Raw genomic sequence first — 12308 nt, 5'->3', positions numbered from 1 at the left:
GCAAAAAAAAGGGACCTCACACACCTCCATCATCTCTTCACAAATAACTCACTATCATCCTTTGAACAGTTCAATGACAAATATAACAATATTTACAGTAAATTCAAATAAGGAACTCTCTAACTATCAATAATCTATCAATAACCCCCTCAGATCATCCCATTAATAAAATATATCGCCACCAAAGCAAATACCCCGAAACAACTCTACAAAATCTGATCTGCATCAGATTCCACATTATCTCTACCAATAGAAAAATGGGAAAAAGAACCTCAATATCAAACCGGATCAACAAATCTGTCAATCCACCTTTCAAATGACCAGAAATATCGATTATCGATTTACAACTGATCCAATACCAGATAATACACCGCACACATCTCACAGGCCGTAACATGAACGCAACGGGATTCACTAACTCACCAAAACCTGTCTGGAGCCGCAAAACATTTGATCAGTCTGATGAAGGTAACACAGTTTATAGTTCATAACTTATGACTTTATTCTCGTAATATTCTGACTTTATTGTGTAAATCTCAGATGTTGTTTCCCTCAATGGGTCCTAATACTCCGTAGTACATTGTCTCTTTGGCCCTCACTGCATTAGACTGATATACTATATACTTAGACTATAAACTGTGTTTCCTTCATCACATTGATCACATGTTTTGTGACTCCAAACAGATTTTGTGATCTTTAGATAGTAAAGGTTGCTGACCTCTGACCCCTGACCCCTGACCCCGGGTCCCTGGACTAGAGTCTCTGACAGACAGTAAAGTCGGTCGGGATCTCGTCTCAGATGGTTAAAAAACACGCCATAATTCATAATTTTGTAAACTGTCAAATAAGCTTCTCATTGTGGACCGCGACTCTCTGCTTCAGGTCACGTGTTGACGCACCAGTGGCTGACGATGAAGATGCCGAAGTAGAGCTGGAAGACGGAGGCGAAGAGGGCGAAGGCCACGGTCCTCGCCCCGATGGTGAAGAAGTGCCACAGCATCTGGGTGATCACGGCCTTGTAGGACATCGGCAGCTTGTCGTCGCGGGAGTCCCGCAGAACCTTCTGGTAGGAGGCGATCATCCAGGCCAGAGAGACCAGGGAGGCAGAGGCCGAGAGACCTGCAGAGACCACCAGAGAGAGAGAGGAAGAGGAAGAGTAAGAGGAAGAGGAAGAGGAAGAGGAAGGGTTGGAGGGAGAGGAAGAGGAAGAGGAAGAGGAAGAGGAAGAGGAAGAGGAAGAGGAAGGGTTGGAGGGAGAGGAAGAGAGGTAGGGAGACAGACGACCAGAGATAGAGAGGAAGAGGAAGAGGAGGAGGAGGAGGAAGAGGAAAAGGAAGGGAGGGAGGGAGACAGACGACAACTTAAATAAAATAAAACAACTTAAGGTCCTCTTACGGGCTTCTCCCAGAGCTTTTAACCGTGACAATTAACTGAACTCCATCCGCCGACCTTGAGTTGACCTTGAGTTGACCTTGAGTTGACCTTGGGGGTGTTTTTCTCATGCAATTACTTCGCACATTTGTCATGAATACTTTCACACAGAACACCAATACTACGCGGCGAATAAGCAACGTCATTTTGTTTCTGGATCAAGGTCAAGTTTCCTGAGCTTTTCAATACGTGAGGGGTGAGAGGAGGTCGTGTTGCTCGGTCTGTACCTATCTGGCGTGGAGAGGAGGTCGTGTTGCTCGGGCTCTACCTGTCTGGCGTGGAGAGGAGGTCGTGTTGCTCGGGCTCTACCTGTCTGGCGTGGAGAGGAGGTCGTGTTGCTCTGGTTCTACCTGTCTGGCGTGGAGAGGAGGTCGTGTTGCTCGGGCTCTACCTATCTGGCGTGGAGAGTAGGTCGTGTTGCTCTGGTTCTACCTGTCTGGCGTGGAGAGGAGGTCGTGTTGCTCGGGCTCTACCTGTCTGGCGTGGAGAGGAGGTCGTGTTGCTCTGGTTCTACCTGTCTGGCGTGGAGAGGAGGTCGTGTTGCTCGGGCTCTACCTGTCTGGCGTGGAGAGGAGGTCGTGTTGCTCGGGCTCTACCTGTCTGGCGTGGAGAGGAGGTCGTGTTGCTCGGTCTGTACCTATCTGGCGTGGAGAGGAGGTCGTGTTGCTCGGGCTCTACCTGTCTGGCGTGGAGAGGAGGTCGTGTTGCTCGGGCTCTACCTGTCTGGCGTGGAGAGGAGGTCGTGTTGCTCTGGTTCTACCTGTCTGGCGTGGAGAGGAGGTCGTGTTGCTCGGGCTGTACCTATCTGGCGTGGAGAGGAGGTCGTGTTGCTCTGGCTCTACCTGTCTGGCGTGGAGAGGAGGTCGTGTTGTGTTGTTGAATATTGGCATATATCATTATCTGAGTTACTCAGATAAGAAGGATTCATCCTCTGGGGAGAAAGACAATCTGTTTATTTTATTATGAAATATCTTTTATTTAAATGATATATATAATATAATATTATAGATATAATATTAATAAATTCAACTTATATAGTTGATAAAGGAAAGATTGAAGGATCACTGAAAACATAAAGGATCATCCTCTGGGGATCATGAACATCAGATTTAATGGCCAGTACCAACTCTGGGTGGTATTTGTTAAAGGTCACCTATTATGCAAAATGCACTTTTCCATGTCTTTTAAACATCAATATCTGTCCCCAGTGTGTCTACAGGCCACCATAGTATCATAAAAGACCATCCTCTCTCTTTTTCTCCTCCTCCGTTTGTCTGGAAATGGGTGTCGAAAAAAAATTTGCTTTTTTCCTTGTATTCTGACGTCATTAGAGAAATGCAAGCCACGTGAGGGTTTCCTGGTCGAACCAGAGAGAACCTTCAGTAGCTGACCCCGCCCCACAGCGCGTCACTGTCTCTCCTCCTCAACCCAACTTGAGCAAAGTCTGCAAGAACCAGCAGAACAGGCTTCATGTACTCCCATCATCTAAATATAACATGTTCTTTCACAAAGGCTTTATGTAATTACACTGTTTAAACAGATGATATTTATATATTATATATATTTGATGTCATGCATGTAGCAGAGTACAGGTAGTAAATAGTGACTTGTAAGCAACACAACATATTTCTGTTTCACAGTCAAACTTTATTTGAGTTGACAGATGACAATATTAATTATTCACAGCATTTGTAATCATCTCACCTGTTAGTTAGTTATGTTAACATGGTACAGGAGAAAGTCTTCAGCTCTGGTAAACTATGGTAAGCTAAGCTCCGGTGGTCTGCAGTCATGGTAACACAGAGACAGCTACTACTGTAAATAATATACCATTACTCTGATCTTCCATACATTTATCTTTTAGCAGAAATAATGAACTGACTACTGTTTCACATCTTCTATTTTCCACCCTGATGGTCGCTGTGTTTACACACCGTGTCATAGCGGTAGCATGTAGCTAACCCGTTAGCATGTAGCTACATGCTAACGGGTTAGCTCTGTATCTCCATGTAAACAGAGCCATCTGCTCTCAGCTGTCTGCTCTCCTCTGGGATGATTCTGTCGGTCATTTCTCACAGATGGATCTGTAAAGACAGACGTAAAACAGAGTGTATGTTTACGGTTTACAGAGTTGATGCATGAGGTAAACACTGAGTTAACTAACAGAGATATAAATAGTATTATTTACCTGAGAGAAACCGTCAGGAAAACCTGGAATCTGGACCGCAGATGTTCATCATGTGTCGCCGATTTCTGATCAGATTCCTCCGGTAACGTGCGCTGGGTGAAGTTTCTGGTTTATAAACTTTAAAGTGGTTTATAAACTTTATTCTAGCTGCCTCTCCCTCCACTCGTCTCTCCAGAGCTTCTCCGGGAGGGAGAGGGAGGGTGACGCTGTTGTTGAGGACGTTTGATTGACAGAAAACGCTGACCAATCAGAGCAGAGTGGGAGGAGACAGAGGCTACAGACACAGAAATCAGCACTTTTGGAAATGGGCTGAAACAGAGGTTATAGAGACATGCTGGAATGCATGATCTGATTGTTTTTTTGAAAAAAAAACTTCAGAGACATGGTTTGGAGGTGTCTGAGACCTATAATAACTAGTTTAAATGGAGTATAATATGTGACCTTTAATATATCAGAACCAACTGACCAACATGAAACTGACTTCTGTTACCTGTCTGTCAACCAGCTGATGATGCTAAAATGCTAACGTAGCACCTCTAAAGTGGACCTGGACCAGTTTGGACTGAAGTCAGATCATCATCAGCCCGCACACGTAAACTGTGAGGCGCAACGTGCGGTGCGGCGCGGCGCCCAGAGCGCAGTTTAAACCCATTAAACATTTATGTGTGTTAATCATGCAGTCTTGTCTCAGATTAGCTGAGAATCACACTCAGAGCCGAGACGGAGCTGAACTCACTGCTGCATCTTAATGTAATGTAGATCATCCTGGGTTTTTATTTTATCAAGAGATCTTCATAATATAATAATATATAATATTCCTCTCATGTAGGAACTTTAAGAAGATATTTACAGAACAGATTACTGCTGCTGGAAACAACTTCCTGCTTTGAAGACCACTCAGAGTGTTTTAGGTCCATGTGGTCCCTGTTAGATAGATACAGTATATATGAGGTCTATACAGTCTAGACTGGAGATACTGTATATACTGTATATACACACTGTATATACAGTATATACACACTGTATATACAGTATATACAGTGTGTATATACAGTATATACAGTATATACGGTGTATACAGTATATACTGTATATACGGTGTATACAGGGGGGCTGACTAACTAATGATGCCCATCTTCAGTCTCTGAGTTGTTCTGTTGGTCACGGGTGTGTTTTTGTAGCTTTCATGTGTTTCCTACAATTCAAATATGTGTCTGACACTTCACCTCTGTGTGTGTGTGTGTGTGCGTGTGCGTGTGCGTGTGCGTGTGCGTGTGCATGTGCGTGTGTGCGTGTGTCTGAGTCCGAGGGAGTTTTGTTTTATTCATCAAAGGCCGATCTGCTTCTTGTAAGAGGTGCATGAATAAAGCATCGACTCTCCTACTGATATCTGCCCTCACGCACGCACGCACGCACGCACGCACGCACGCACGCACGCACGCACGCACGACAATAATAAATTACAGCTGATAAAATCCAATAAAATAACCGTCAGTTTTCTTAAAGAATAATTCTGTTTTATTACAACTTGGATTTTATTTTCAGAGTTTTCATCAGTAATAAAAACATTAGTCGGGTTTTCACCAAAAGTTCCTGGTAACTTTAGTTCCTGGAACTTAATTTAGACCCTGATCCCTGCAGCGCAATGAGTTCCTCTAAAGGTTCTTAGTTCCTCTAAAGGTTCTTAGTTCCTCTAAAGGTTCCTAGTTCCTCTAAAGGTCCTTAGTTCCTCTAAAGGTTCTCTAAAGGTTCTTAGTTCCTCTAAAGGTTCTGTAAAGGTTCTTAGATCCTCAAAAGGTTCTCTAAAGGTTCTTAGTTCCTCTAACGGTACTTAGTTCCTCTAAAGGTTCTTAGTTCCTCTAAAGGTTCCTAGTTCCTCTAAAGGTTCTTAGTTCCTCTAAAGGTTCTCTAACGGTACTTAGTTCCTCTAAAGGTTCTTAGTTCCTCTAAAGGTTCTTAGTTGGAGGTGATTGTACTGAGAAGGTTCACTGTGTTAAAGTTGTTTAATAATCAACTCTTCTTCGTCAGTCTGACTTCATCGTGGCGCCGTGTCCCGGATGTCAGCGATGAACTTGGTGAGTACGGCGTTTTCATATCAATCAGAGACAATCTGTCAATCAACCTTGACTAACTGCGCTCACTGATGGAGCAGGAAGTGCGTGTCGCTCACCTTGCAGAGGCAGGACGGCGTTTCCGTGGATCATGATGCTCAGCTGGAGGACGAGCTGCGGCGCCGACTTCAGGAAGGCCTCCAGGAGGCGCAGCATGGTGATGTCAGCGCTCTCAAACATCAGCCGCCAGTGGAAGTGGCGAAGGGGCCCGCTGCTGTGCCAACGGCTCTGGGCGCCCAGGTAGAGGGCGTGGATGTACCTGAGGGCGAGAGGCATGGAGGGTTAGAATCAATCATTGCTTTATGCCGCCGCCGCCGCCGCCGCCGCCGCCAACGTCTCCACCTGGCTAACATGCTCTGGTAGAGGTGTGTTGATGTAAATCATGATGTGTGGTATCCTGCACGTGATTGGTTCCACTTGCCGAGGCGCCGCCCTTCTCAGAGCTGGAGGTTACTGATTGGAGCAGCTCGCCACCGTACCGCTGATGTTTTAGCTCGTTGTAGGCGGAGTTCCGTAATAAAAGCTAAGAACAGCTCAGTTTGTCCTGAACATGAGCGTCTCCATTTAAACCCAAACGGGTATAAAGGTGTGAATGACGTCCTCCACGTCACCACGCCGTTCTGCTGGGAGATGAAAACAGCTGAGAGAGTCTCCAGGGACTCACCTTCACCCTCACCTGTCACTGTTCTACTCTGACGGGCTTCTGTTTGGTTGTTCCTCTCGTGTCGGTGACGGCGTCGGCGGTCGCCGGGTTGCAGTGGGTCAACTGCAGAGTCGAGGATTGTTATTTTAGAGAGATATTGATGTGAGGAGGAGATCTGAGAGGTTTTATTATTTTCACCTGCTGCTGCAGCGAGACGTCGGCACTGGAGAGACGCTGCTGCTGTCAGCCGGGAACAACCGGCAGAGTTTGATAGAAAAACACACGATAACTTCTGGAGATAACAGGTTGGTTACCGGCAGACGTCGTTTCACTCCAACAGTGAACACAAAGTTATGATCTGTGATTCGTGTTTCACTCTTTTACTAAAGTTATACCACTAACTAACACTGACATCATGTATGTTCTATATAAGAGAAAATCTTTATTTGTTACATGCAGGGTCTGATATGAACTGTTTCCACTTCCTGCCTCTGTAGCAGACAAGCATTTAGTTTTATCTGCCTCTTCTGAAATCTCAGCGCTAAAAGAAGGAATAATATTTTAGATCTGATGTCATTCAATTTTCAATATATGTTACACAAAACACATTATATACACGGTAAATGACAGTGAGTTACACCGTGGAGGGAGGGTAGTAGTGTACTGTACTTTGTTATTGTCATCTATAGTGGTTATTTGCATAAAAACACACAATTCAAATGATTATGATTATTTAAATCTTGGTGAGCTGCTTAGAGCTAGTGTTATGAAGTTCAACAGGTCATAATTCTGTCTCTAATATCTATTTTATATTGATGTGTAAACATCTCCTAACATCTGGATTTATTCAAGTTTCTCACCAAAAACTACATTTTACCAGATTACATTTGAACACATCACGATAACGTTGTAATTTACCTTCATCCAATAGTCCTTTTTCCTGAGCCGACTTTGAACACCTCATAATAATAACTCAATGGCACCTCCGTTTATCCAGTCAGGACTGAGCTGCTAACGGCTGCTAACAGCTAACGTTACTAACTCTCCTCCTGCTGATGTAAACAGGTTTGTTGTTCTCAGTGTCTCTTTATCAGGTAAAACAGGATGCACCACCTCAGGTTTAGTAGCGTCACGCTGTTGAGAGCTTTTTATCTCTTCACCGTGTCTCCGGTCCCAAACAAACTGAAACATGATGCAGCGTGCGTCTGCGTTATTGTGCAGCGTAACTGTGGGAAAGCATCAATGAGAGGAATCGATGGTCACGGAGACATGAGATGCCGAGAAAGAGGACAACTACTGTTCTCTATTCCATCACTAGCGTTTTCCCTGCCTGTCAAAGTGACGGGTGTCCTGATGATTTCACCGCCACTGCCAACAATTTACCCGCATTTGGCGGGTGGCGGGTTCTAATCAGACCCTGGTTACATGACTGGACCAACGGAGGGATCACAAGATCGCTGCAAAAATCAACTTAAGTTTACAGTTCTTAAAGGGACAGCGTGTGGTGATGTGGCGGTGAGGAAGTTTTCCCACCGGTTAATAAACTTGTGATTACACCGGACAGTTTATAAGAAGAGATGACGGTTAATATACGTCGTTTTTGCTGCTAGGCCGTAGGGGTCTAACGTCACCTGGCTCGCACTCCGGCTGTCACATTCTCTGTTTTTAATGCAATCATTTTAAGAAAATTAGTTTTTTCGTATAAAGATGGAGGTTTTTAAAGGGATTTGCTAGAAAAACACTAAATGATGATTATATTTGTTATTTTGTTTTATTTGAGCTTTTTTCTTTGTCAAACTCTGAAAATGTTCACGTCTTCAGACTCTAAAACTTCTTCAAATGAAACAACCTGAAAACTGCTTCTAACCGCTCTGAGTCGAGTAGACGTTCATCTTTAGGACTCCCTTCTCAGACGGACCAGTCAGTGTGTGAGGGAGGAAGGAGTGATGCATCATGGGAGATAGTGGTAATGGTGCAGCAGGACGGAGAGCTGAAGCTCGCTGGAGGAAAAGTGAGACGACACTTCACTTCCTGAGCTTCTGCATCCCAAAGCACATTTTAAATAGAGGGATGAAAATAACTGCACGCACGCACGCACGCGCGCACGAACACGCACGCACGAACACGCACACACGAACACGCACACACGAACACGCACACACGAACACGCACACACGTCAGCATATATGACGCTGTTCAAGTCTGTAAAATAGATGAGCACGGACACACGTGTGTGTGTTTGACACACAAACAACATTCTTACACGTAAACACACACGGTATGTCTCACGTGCACGTTCTCTCTCTCTCACACACACACACACACACACACACACACACACACACACACACACACACACACACACACACAGTGACAGGCAGCCTGGAAATCTGTAGCTCTGCAAATAATTGCTGGCGCTCCTCCATCACATCCCTCTGTCTGTCTGTCTGTCTGTCTGTCTCTCTGTCTGTCTGTCTGTCTGTCTGTCTGTCTGTCTCTCTGTCTGTCTGTCTGTCTGTCTGTCTGTCTGTCTGTCTGTCTGTCTGTCTGTCTGTCTGTCTGTCTCTCTGTCTGTCTGTCTGTCTGTCTGTCTGTCTGTCTGTCTGTCTGTCTGTCTGTCTCTCTCTCTGTCTGTCTGTCTGTCTGTCTGTCTGTCTGTCTCTCTGTCTGTCTGTCTGTCTGTCTGTCTGTCTGTCTGTCTGTCTCTCTCTCTGTCTGTCTGTCTGTCTGTCTGTCTGTCTGTCTCTCTGTCTGTCTGTCTGTCTGTCTGTCTGTCTGTCTCTCTGTCTGTCTGTCTGTCTGTCTGTCTGTCTGTCTGTCTGTCTGTCTCACTGTGTGTCTGTCTGTCTGTCTGTCTGTCTGTCTGTCTGTCTGTCTCACTGTGTGTCTGTCTGTCTGTCTGTCTGTCTGTCTGTCTGTCTGTCTGTCTGTCTGTCTCTCTGTCTGTCTGTCTGTCTGTCTGTCTCTCTGTCTGTCTGTCTGTCTGTCTGTCTGTCTGTCTGTCTGTCTCTCTGTCTGTCTGTCTGTCTGTCTGTCTGTCTGTCTCTCTGTCTGTCTGTCTGTCTGTCTGTCTGTCTGTCTGTCTGTCTCTCTGTCTGTCTGTCTGTCTGTCTGTCTGTCTGTCTGTCTCTCTGTCTGTCTGTCTGTCTGTCTGTCTGTCTGTCTGTCTGTCTGTCTCTGTCTGTCTGTGAGACAGAGTGATGACATGTGAGCATTTCCATTCATAATTACCATCATGATTATAATAATAATAATAATAATAATTATAGTCAGGTTAAAGGCGTCGAGTCACAGGCCGCAGATTTCTCATCATTACGGCTCATTGACTTGAAATTGATCAGCAGACGCTCATCGAGGACACGGCGAGACGCAGTAAACAAAGGTCAGGAGGCAGGTATTAATTAATGATGTTTACCTGGAGGAACAAACGGGACTAATAAAAACTATGATGATGATGATGATGATGATGATGATGATGACAGAACCAGAAGGCTGTTAGGATGCTACATCACTCAATTACTTACTAATGATTATTTCTATATACTGCTGACAAGACTGATGACATCTGGGGATGTTCTCTGATGTCATAACTCTACATGTGGGCCGACGTCGCCGACGGTCGGCGACAGTCTCCTTTGTTTAGGTCGACAAGTTGCACTTGAACGCACCATAAAGACGACCAGTTAGATCAGTTGGACCAGTTGGATCAGTTGGACCAGTTGGACCAGTTGGACCAGTTGGACCAGTTGGACCAGTTGGACCAGTTGGACCAGTTGGACCAGTTGGACCAGTTGGACCAGTTGGACCAGTTGAGTTGAGTTGAGTTAGAGGCTGGTGAGAGGTAAAACCTCTCCTCACCAGCAGGCGGCGGTAGTCTGAGTTCATCATTCAGGAAGAGAAACAGGAAGAGCGAGGACGGCGGATGTACGAGCCGTTGTTATAGATACGTACATGAACCATTCTCACACCACTCTCTCTCACCGCTCAGCTTCATTCCAGATGTTCATGTGAAAACATCTGGAATGATCAGATGAGATGAAGATGCTTTCCTCACTTCTGATTCTCTTCTCGTGCTCTGATTGGTTGAAGCTGAACAGCCAATCAGAGGGATTTCTCTCACCAATGAGCGAAAAACCTCCGACACGCTCATACTAAAGCCGACGGCGAGGACGCACCGAATAAACTAGACGGACGCTCACCGACGGCCGACCGTCTGCTCGGTGTGTCGGGACCTTAAAGGGACACGTGGACATTTAAAGGTTCAATTAACAGCAAAGTTGAACAAGAAAAATAATCTATATTCGTTTCACTTCGTCTCTCCTCTGTGTCTCCTCTGTGACTCCTCTGTCTCCTCTGTCTCATCTCTGTCTCCTCTGTGTCTCCTCTGTGTCTCCTCTGTCTCCTCTGTCTCATCTCTGTCTCCTCTGTGTCTCCTCTGTGTCTCCTCTGTCTCCTCTGTCTCATCTCTGTCTCCTCTGTGTCTCCTCTGTGTCTCCTCTGTCTCCTCTGTCTCATCTCTGTCTCCTCTGTGTCTCCTCTGTGTCTCCTCTGTCTCCTCTGTCTCCTCTGTCTCCTCTGTCTCCTCTGTGTCTCCTCTGTCTCCTCTGTCTCATCTCTGTCTCCTCTGTGTCTCCTCTGTCTCATCTCTGTCTCCTCTGTGACTCCTCTGTCTCCTCTGTCTCCTCTGTCTCCTCTGTCTCATCTCTGTCTCCTCTGTGTCTCCTCTGTGTCTCCTCTGTCTCATCTCTGTCTCCTCTGTGACTCCTCTGTCTCCTCTGTCTCCTCTGTCTCCTCTGTCTCATCTCTGTCTCCTCTGTGTCTCCTCTGTGTCTCCTCTGTCTCATCTCTGTCTCCTCTGTGACTCCTCTGTCTCCTCTGTCTCCTCTGTGTCTCCTCTGTCTCATCTCTGTCTCCTCTGTGTCTCCTCTGTGTCTCCTCTGTCTCATCTCTGTCTCCTCTGTGACTCCTCTGTCTCCTCTGTCTCATCTCTGTCTCCTCTGTGACTCCTCTGTCTCCTCTGTCTCATCTCTGTCTCCTCTGTGTCTCCTCTGTCTCTCCTCTGTGTGTCAACGGTGTCTCCCTCTGTCTCTCCTCTGTCCCTCCTTGGTGTCTCCTCTGTCTCTCCTCTGTCCCTCCTTGGTGTCTCCTCTGTGTCTCCTCTGTCTCTCCGCACATCAACAGAGTTTAATACAGTGTCTTCATTGGGGACTGGGATACACCACCGATCCTTTAAAAAAACGACTACTACTACGGAGTATTAGGACCACATTGAGGGAAAAAAATCTGAGATTTACAGAATAAAGTCAGAATATTACGAGAAAAAAAGAAATAAAAACGTAAAATGACTACTTTTATAATATTCTGACTTTATTCTCTAAATCTCAGATTTTTTTTTTCCCTCAATGTGGCCCTAATACTCCGTCGTACCGTCGTACCATAGACCTACAACAATGATCAATACAAATGAAAATGTAAACAAAGAACAGTTATTCATTTCCATGTTTCTAATCCACAGGGAGCCGCTGGAGAGGAGCTGAAGAGACGCAGGTCGCTGACCTCTGACCTTTGACCTCTGACCTCTGGACTAGACTGATGTTAGACACACTGTTTAGACATCCATCAATTACAATCACATTTATTTATTTTTGGGTTTCATGTATTTAGTGTTTACCAGCTTCATTATTCATGGTACTAACAGGACCGTTTCACTTCTCTGTGAGTCTCAGCAGGTGTCTCTAATGTGGACAGACAGTATAGAGACTTATAAGACACATCTGGACGTCACATCAGAGGACATAATAAACTCAACTCTCACAGGCCTCCACAGGTCCTGCTGGGGTTCCTGCTGGGTTCCTGAGACCTGTATGTTCAGACTGAGGTGGAGGAGCAAGGGACCAGATATCCAGGTGATCGGGTCCTCTGGTTCTGGTACACA

At 45.6% G+C, this 12308-nt stretch overlaps 1 protein-coding gene across 1 annotated transcript in view; it reads right to left on the bottom strand.

Moving 5' to 3' along the window:
* Positions 1 to 523: 523 nt before the first annotated feature.
* The window catches only part of LOC141773332 (XK-related protein 7-like), a 67165-nt gene continuing 55380 nt past the window's right edge, over positions 524 to 12308 (bottom strand). Inside the window, exons 2-3 of the mRNA XM_074645240.1 lie at positions 5790 to 5989; positions 524 to 1119 (exon numbers count right to left, since the gene is read on the bottom strand). Of these exons, the coding sequence (XP_074501341.1) occupies positions 884 to 1119; positions 5790 to 5989 (436 nt within the window). The 3' untranslated portion in view covers positions 524 to 883. The remainder of the gene's footprint in view (positions 1120 to 5789; positions 5990 to 12308) is intronic.

The sequence above is a fragment of the Sebastes fasciatus genome, chromosome 8 (assembly GCF_043250625.1).
Source record: "Sebastes fasciatus isolate fSebFas1 chromosome 8, fSebFas1.pri, whole genome shotgun sequence".
Lineage (NCBI taxonomy): Eukaryota > Metazoa > Chordata > Actinopteri > Perciformes > Sebastidae > Sebastes > Sebastes fasciatus.
This window is presented reverse-complemented; position numbering and strand designations above follow the sequence as displayed.